Source organism: Lampetra fluviatilis, chromosome 76 (assembly GCF_964198595.1).
Source record: "Lampetra fluviatilis chromosome 76, kcLamFluv1.1, whole genome shotgun sequence".
NCBI lineage: Eukaryota > Metazoa > Chordata > Hyperoartia > Petromyzontiformes > Petromyzontidae > Lampetra > Lampetra fluviatilis.
The window spans coordinates 3,570,308-3,578,862 of NC_136350.1; the positions used below are offsets into that span (position 1 = coordinate 3,570,308).

The 8,555-nt window shown below is 57.3% G+C and overlaps 1 protein-coding gene across 1 annotated transcript; it reads right to left on the reverse strand.

The window, feature by feature from the left end:
- Positions 1 to 406: 406 nt before the first annotated feature.
- LOC144953425 (protein FAM43A-like) lies at positions 407 to 7,624 on the reverse strand. Its single transcript, XM_078884002.1, has 6 exons — positions 7,407 to 7,624; positions 5,556 to 5,711; positions 3,072 to 3,214; positions 2,076 to 2,372; positions 503 to 599; positions 407 to 411 (listed from the first exon to the last, which is right to left on the reverse strand). Exons 1-6 carry the CDS (start codon positions 7,414 to 7,416, stop codon positions 407 to 409), a joined length of 708 nt encoding a protein of 235 aa, XP_078740128.1. The 5' UTR covers positions 7,417 to 7,624.
- Positions 7,625 to 8,555: the final 931 nt, after the last annotated feature.

Sequence of the window (8,555 nt, forward strand, 5' to 3'; positions counted from 1 at the left end):
CACCCTCACCACCCCCCTCACCACCCTCACCACCCCCCTCACCACCCCCCTCACCACTCACCTCCACGAGGGCCTGTAGTAGCCCACCGCGGGGCTGGTGGTAGACGCTGCCTCACCACCCTCACCACCCTCACCACCACCCTCACCACCACCCTCACCACCACCCTCACCACCCTCACCACCACCCTCACCACCCCCCTCACCACTCACCTCCACGAGGGCCTGTAGTAGCCCACCGCGGGGCTGGTGGTAGACGCTGCCTCACCACCCTCACCACCCTCACCACCACCCTCACCACCACCCTCACCACCCTCACCACCACCCTCACCACCCCCCTCACCACTCACCTCCACGAGGGCCTGTAGTAGCCCACCGCGGGGCTGGTGGTAGACGCTGCATCGCTTCATCACCCTCCGCAGCGGTGGGGCGGGCAGCAGCACGGACACCCCCAGCCTCTCCTCCTCCTCACCACGCTCCTCACCACCACCACCCCCCTCCTCACCCTCGTGCTCACCACCCTCACCACCACCACCACCAGCAGCGCCCCCCCCCTGCTGCTGCTGCTGCTGCAGAGGTCTCCAGCTCAGCAGCAGCAGCTGCTGCAGCCGCAGCTTGCAGACGCACAGACACAGCGCGTGAGTCTGTGCGTGTGTGGTGTGTGTGTGAGTGTGTGTGTGTGAGTGTGTGTGGTGAGTGTGTGTGTGGTGTGTGTGGTGTGTGTGTGGTGAGTGTGGTGTGTGTGAGTGTGTGTGTGAGTGTGTGTGTGTGCGGTGAGTGTGTGAGTCTGTGTGTGTGTGTGGTGTGTGTGGTGTGTGTATGGTGAGTGTGGTGTGTGTGAGTGTGTGTGTGAGTGTGTGTGTGAGTCTGTGTGTGTGTGGTGAGTCTGTGTGTGGTGAGTGTGTGAGTGTGTGTGTGAGTGTGTGTGTGGTGTGTGTGTGTGGTGTGTGTGTGTGTGGTGTGTGTGTGTTTGTGTGTGGTGAGTGTGTGTGGTGTGTGTGTGTCTGTGTGTGTGTGGTGTGGTGAGTGTGTGTGGTGAGTCTGTGTGTGTGTGTGGTGTGTGAGTCTGTGTGTGGTGAGTGTGTGTGGTGTGTGAGTCTGTGTGTGGCGAGTGTGTCTGTGTGTGTGGTGAGTCTGTGTGTGTGTGGTGTGTGAGTCTGTGTGTGGTGAGTGTGTGTGGTGTGTGAGTCTGTGTGTGGCGAGTGTGTCTGTGTGTGTGGTGAGTCTGTGTGTGTGTGTGGTGTGTGAGTCTGTGTGTGGTGAGTGTGTGTGGTGTGTGAGTCTGTGTGTGGCGAGTGTGTCTGTGTGTGTGGTGAGTCTGTGAGTGTGCTGCAGCAGCAGCTGCTGCAGCCGCAGCTTGCAGACGCACAGACACAACGCGTGAGGCTGTGTGTGTGTGTGGTGTGTGAGTCTGTGTGTGGTGAGTGTGTGTGGTGTGTGAGTCTGTGTGTGGCGAGTGTGTCTGTGTGTGTGGTGAGTCTGTGTGTGTGCGGCAGCAGCAGCTGCTGCAGCCGCAGCTTGCAGACGCACAGACACAACGCGTGAGGCTGTGTGTGTGTGTGGTGTGTGAGTCTGTGTGTGGTGAGTGTGTGTGGTGTGTGAGTCTGTGTGTGGCGAGTGTGTCTGTGTGTGTAGTGAGTCTGTGTGTGTGCGGCAGCAGCAGCTGCTGCAGCCGCAGCTTGCAGACGCACAGACACAACGCGTGAGGCTGTGTGTGTGTGTGGTGAGTGTGTGTGTGTGGTGAGTGTGTGTGAGTCTGTGTGTGTGTGTGTGTGGTGAGTGTGTGTGAGTCTGTGTGTGTGTGTGTGTGGTGAGTGTGTGTGAGTCTGTGTGTGTGAGTGAGTCTGTGTGTGTGTGAGTCTGTGTGTGTGAGTGTGTGAGTCTGTGTGTGTCTCTGTGTGTGTGTGTGAGTCTGTGTGAGTCTGTGAGTCTGTGTGTCTGTGTATGTGTGTGAGTGTGTGTCTCTCTCTGTGTGTCTCTCTGTGTGTCTGTGTGAGTCTCTCTGTCTGTGTCTGTGTGTCTCTCTGTGTGTCTCTCTGTGTGTGTCTCTGTGTGCTGTGTGCTCTCCCCCCCCTCACCTGCCTCCCGCTGCGAGCGTCGCTGAGCCTCTTAATCCGGCGGAACTCGGCGAGTCCGTCCTGCGCCGCCTGCCGCGCCAGCGCCGCGGCCCGGCGCGCCTGTGCCGGGGCGCTGGCCAGAGCCGCGTGGCAGCGCAGCGCCACCGCCTTGTGGCGCCCCTCGTGCCGGTACACCCACAGCAGCAGGCGCGGGCACGCCGGGTCCGGGGCGGCGCACCACGTCACCCCGCGACACCTGCCGGGCACCAGCCGTGTCACCACCACCGTCACCGTCACCACCACCGTCACCGTCACCCACTACCGTTACCACCACCCACCGTCACCACCACCGTCACCACCACCGTCACCACCACCCACTACCGTCACCACCACCGTCACCGTCACCACCGTCACCACCACCACCACCACCACCACCGTCACCACCACCGTCACCACCACCACCACCACCACCACCGTCACCACCACCACCGTCACCACCACCGTTACCACCACCGTCACCACCACCACCGCCATCACCACCACCACCACAGACACCACCACCACCACAGACACCACCACCACTACCCACTACAACAGCCACCACCACAGACACCACCACCACCACTACCATCACCACAGACACCACCACCACTACCCACTACAACAGCCACCACCACAGACACCACCACCACCACTACCATCACCACAGACACCACCACCACTACCCACTACAACAGCCACCACCACAGACACCACCACCACCACTACCATCACCACAGACACCACCACCACTACCCACTACAACAGCCACCACCACAGACACCACCACCACCACTACCATCACCACAGACCGCCATCTATTGAACTTATGACGCTCGGTCCGGACAGCTGTCACTGGACATACGGAACAGGTTTGTTCGTATCTCAACAAGTTCCCATCAGCATCCCAGAGTCGGGGACCAGGAATGTAGCAGCAGCAGCAGCATCATCATCATCAGAGCCAATCGCGTGAGTTACCTGGTAGAGGTGGGAGGGCGGTTGTTGTTGGGTGGTGCCGGTGGTGGTGGTTGAGGCGGTGGTGGCGGTGGTGGTGGTGGTCACCGGGCACAAGCGGAGACCTTGGGCGCTCACGGTGAGGATCATCCGCGTGCCGATGGTGCCTGTGTGTGCACCGCCGAGGAGGAGACGGAGTGGAGAGCGGGAGGGTTATTGTGGTGGTGATGGTGATGATGGTGGTGATGGTGGTGATGGTGGTGATGGTGGTGGTGATGGTGATGATGGTGGTGATGGTGATGATGGTGGTGATGGTGGTGATGGTGGTGATGGTGGTGATGGTGATGATGGTGGTGATGGTGGTGATGGTGATGATGGTGGTGATGGTGATGGTGGTGATGGTGATGATGGTGGTGATGGTGGTGATGGTGGTGATGGTGGTGATGGTGATGATGGTGGTGATGGTGGTGGTGATGGTGATGATGGTGGTGATGATGGTGGTGATGGTGGTGATGGTGATGATGGTGGTGATGGTGATGATGGTGGTGATGGTGGTGATGGTGGTGATGGTGGTGGTGATGGTGATGATGGTGGTGATGGTGATGATGGTGGTGATGGTGGTGATGGTGGTGATGGTGATGATGGTGGTGATGGTGGTGATGATGGTGGTGATGGTGATGGTGGTGATGGTGATGATGGTGGTGATGGTGGTGATGGTGGTGATGGTGGTGATGGTGGTGATGGTGATGATGGTGGTGATGGTGGTGGTGATGGTGATGATGGTGGTGATGGTGGTGGTGATGGTGGTGGTGATGATGGTGGTGATGGTGGTGATGGTGGTAATGGTGGAGATGGTGGTGATGATGGTGATGGTGGTGATGGTAATGGTGATGGTGATAATGGTGGTAATGGTGGTGGTGATGATGGTGGTGGTGGTAATGGTGGTGAGTGGTGGCTGTGGTGGTGATGGTGGTGGTGGTGATGGTGGTGATGATGGTGGTGATGGTGGTGGTGGTGATGATGGTGATGATGATGGTGGTGGTGATGGTGGTGATGATGGTGGTGATGGTGGTGGTGGTGATGGTGGTGGTGGTGATGGTGGTGATGTTGGTGATGGTGGTGGTGATGATGGTGGTGGTGATGGTGATGATGGTGGTGATGATGGTGGTGGTGATGGTGGTGATGGTGGTGGTGGTGATGATGGTGATGGTGGTGATGGTGGTGATGGTGGTGGTGATGGTGGTGGTAATGGTGGTGGTGATGGTGGTGGTGATGATGGTGATGGTGGTAATGGTGGAGATGGTGGTGATGATGGTGATGGTGGTGATGGTAATGGTGATGGTGATAATGGTGGTAATGGTGGTGGTGATGATGGTGGTGGTGGTAATGGTGGTGAGTGGTGGCTGTGGTGGTGATGGTGGTGGTGGTGATGGTGGTGATGATGGTGGTGATGGTGGTGGTGGTGATGATGGTGATGATGATGGTGGTGGTGATGGTGGTGATGATGGTGGTGATGGTGGTGGTGGTGATGGTGGTGATGTTGGTGATGGTGGTGGTGATGATGGTGGTGGTGATGGTGATGATGGTGGTGATGATGGTGGTGGTGATGGTGGTGATGGTGGTGGTGGTGATGATGGTGATGGTGGTGATGGTGGTGATGGTGGTGGTAATGGTGGTGGTGATGGTGGTGGTGATGATGGTGATGGTGGTAATGGTGGTGAGTGGTGGCTGTGGTGGTGATGGTGGTGGTAATGGTGGTGAGTAGTGGCTGTGATGGTGGTGATGGTAATGGTGGTGATGGTGGTGGTGATGATGATGGTGGTGGTGGTGGTAATGGTGGTAATGGTGGTGAGTGGTGGTGGTGATGGTGGTGCACAAAAGTTCTGCCAATCCCCACTCTACCACCACTACCACCACCACTCACCACCATTACCACCACCACAATCACACACCACCACCACCACGACTCACTACCACCACGCACCGTGCTGGCTGCGTGCCCACTAGCACCACCACCACCACCACCACCATCACACACCACCACCACCACCACCTACACCACCACTACCACTCACTACCACTACCACTCACTACCACCACCACCACTACCACACCACCACCACCAGCACCACCGCCACCACCAGCACCAGCACCACCATCACCATCACCACCACCATCACCACCACCATCACCACCACCACCACCACCACACACCACCACCATCACCATCACCACCACCAGCACCACCACCACCACACACCACCACCACCACCACCACCTACACCACCACTACCACTCACTACCACCACCACCACTACCACACCACCACCACCAGCACCACCGCCACCGCCACCACCAGCACCACCACCACCACCTACACCACCTACACCACCACTACCACTCACCACCACCACTACCACACCACCACCACCAGCACCACCACCACCACCACCAGCACCACCACCACCACACACCACCACCACCTACACCACCACTACCACCACGCACCGTGCTGACTGCGTGCCCACACGCGTGCCACTGCGTGTGCCGTAGCCGGGCTGCCCTTGCCGGCGTGGGTGGGCGCGCTGCCCAGGTAGGCCACGGGGAAGCACGGCTCCTCCGCCGTGATCTGCAGGACTTGCCTCCTCCTCGCAAACATCGCCCCTCGAGGGCCGGAGGGCGGGAGGGGGCAGCACAACAAGCGGGTCAGCTTCAGACCCACAGAGACACCCGCGGGGAGAAGTGTAGTGTGTAGTGTATAGTGTAGTAGTGTTTAGTGTAGTAGTGTATAGTGTAGTGTATAGTGTAGTGTGTAGTGGATAGTGTAGTGTGTAGTGTATAGTGTAGTAGTGTAGTGTAGTAGTGTATAGTGTAGTAGTGTATAGTGTAGTGTATAGTGTAGTGGATAGTGTAGTGTGCAGTGTATAGTGTAGTACACTCACTCAGCTTAATAACCAAGCTACAGTCTGCATTATAGACTGCCAGTACACTCAGGGTCTGGGATCGAACCCACGACCTCCTGTAGACCAGGCGAGGTAGTCAACATCTCACAGGGTCTGGGATCGAACCCACGACCTCCTGTAGACCAGGCGAGGTAGTCAACATCTCACAGGGTCTGGGATCGAACCCACGACCTCCTGTAGACCAGGCGAGGTAGTCAACATCTCACAGGGTCCGGATCGAACCCACGACCTCCTGTAGACCAGGCGAGGTAGTCAACATCTCACAGGGTCTGGGATCGAACCCACGACCTCCTGTAGACCAGGCGAGGTAGTCAACATCTCACAGGGTCCGGGATCGAACCCACGACCTCCTGTAGACCAGGCGAGGTAGTCAACATCTCACAGGGTCCGGGATCGAACCCACGACCTCCTGTAGACCAGGCGAGGTAGTCAACATCTCACAGGGTCCGGGATCGAACCCACGACCTCCTGTAGACCAGGCGAGGTAGTCAACATCTCACAGGGTCTGGGATCGAACCCACGACCTCCTGTAGACCAGGCGAGGTGGTCAACATCTCACAGGGTCTGGGATCGAACCCACGACCTCCTGTAGACCAGGCGAGGTGGTCAACATCTCACAGGGTCCGGGATCGAACCCACGACCTCCTGTAGACCAGGCGAGGTAGTCAACATCTCACAGGGTCCGGGATCGAACCCACGACCTCCTGTAGACCAGGCGAGGTAGTCAACATCTCACAGGGTCTGGGATCGAACCCACGACCTCCTGTAGACCAGGCGAGGTGGTCAACATCTCACAGGGTCTGGGATCGAACCCACGACCTCCTGTAGACCAGGCGAGGTAGTCAACATCTCACAGGGTCCGGGATCGAACCCACGACCTCCTGTAGACCAGGCGAGGTAGTCAACATCTCACAGGGGTCGAGATCGAACCCACAATCTCCAGGAATCGGCGCTTATCCATTGTGCGATTTCCAATTAAAGTCGCGTTCACAATTCGTAGTCTGGATAGGCACCCCCCCCCCCCCCCCCCACATGGTCTATCCACTGCTGGCTGAGCAGCCAATCAGCTGCGCGCTAGAGGTCAGCCGAATCACTTTAAATACAAACACCGAGAAGTATTATTGATTATGTCACCTCACCAGGCTCCCCCACACCGAGCTCATAGCTTATAAACTATAATAAACATCATTATTATATATTTTTATCGCAATCGAACCGCGTAGATTTCGCGCAGTAAACGCGGAATCTTAATGAATTTCGACGTTTCGCGGCCCGATCCGACCGCAGGCGAGAGGGACGTGAGCGTCCACTTCGTGAATTTATTTTAAAAATATAAAATTTTAATATTTTTAAACAATTTTTTTACCTCACGACGCGTCACGATCGCGCCCGTTACCGATCTCCATCGAAGTCCGTTCACCCGTCAACAAAAAAAATCAAAAACATCTTAAAAATAAACATTAAAATTGAAACGTCTCGTTGCCTTGTTATGTATACATATACATACACACACGCACGCACACACAACGCGCGCGCGCGTGTTTATATATAAAGATGTATAAATATTCGCGAGTAATGGAAGACGGCGGAGTCGCCAGCCGCCTCTGACCTTGCCCCGACCGACTGAGCCGGGCGAGCGGGCGAGAGCCGCCTTTTATACGGGGACAGATTCGGATTCGCCAAACGCCCCGGGGGCGCCGGTTGCGTTGGTGACCGCGGCGGGTGACTATGGGAGGGTTGCCCCCGGGGCGTTTTGAGAACGCGAAGCTTTGAGCCGCCCACCCCCGCTTCAAATGCACAGCAGCAGCGAACCGATCAGGGTCTGGGATCGAACCCACGACCTCCTGTAGACCCGGCGAGGTAGTCAACATCTCACAGGGTGAGTCTGTGGGTCTCTGCGTGGTGAGTCTGTGGGTCTCTGCGTGGTGAGTCTGTGGGTCTCTGTGTGGTGAGTCTGTGGGTCTCTGTGTGGTGAGTCTGTGGGTCTCTGTGTGGTGAGTCTGTGGGTCTCTGTATGGTGAGTCTGTGGGTCTCTGCGTGGTGAGTCTGTGGGTCTCTGCGTGGTGAGTCTGTGGGTCTCTGTGTGGTGAGTCTCTGGGTCTCTGTGTGGCGAGTCTGTGGGTCTCTGTGTGGCGAGTCTGTGGGTCTCTGTGTGGTGAGTCTGTGGGTCTCTGCGTGGTGAGTCTGTGGGTCTCTGTGTGGTGAGTCTGTGGGTCTCTGTGTGGTGAGTCTGTGGGTCTCTATGAGTGAGTCTGTGGGTCTCTGTATGGTGAGTCTGTGGGTCTCTGCGTGGTGAGTCTGTGGGTCTCTGCGTGGTGAGTCTGTGGGTCTCTATGAGTGAGTCTGTGGGTCTCTGTGTGGTGAGTCTGTGGGTCTCTGTGTGGTGAGTCTGTGGGTCTCTGTATGGTGAGTCTGTGGGTCTCTGTGTGGTGAGTCTGTGGGTCTTTGCGTGGTGAGTCTGTGGGTCTCTGTGTGGTGAGTCTGTGGGTCTCTGTGTGGCGAGTCTGTGGGTCTCTGTGTGGTGAGTCTGTGGGTCTCTGTGTGG

Excerpts from the sequence above, each read along its gene's own strand:
- LOC144953425 (XM_078884002.1), bottom strand. Across the intron at positions 2,373-3,071 it reads CGCCCTCCCACCTCTACCAG|TGGGTGACGGTGACGGTGGT; the intron begins GTAACTCACGCG and ends TGGTAACGGTAG. Across the intron at positions 600-2,075 it reads ACGCTCGCAGCGGGAGGCAG|CAGCTGCTGCTGCTGAGCTG; the intron begins GTGAGGGGGGGG and ends CTGCGGCTGCAG.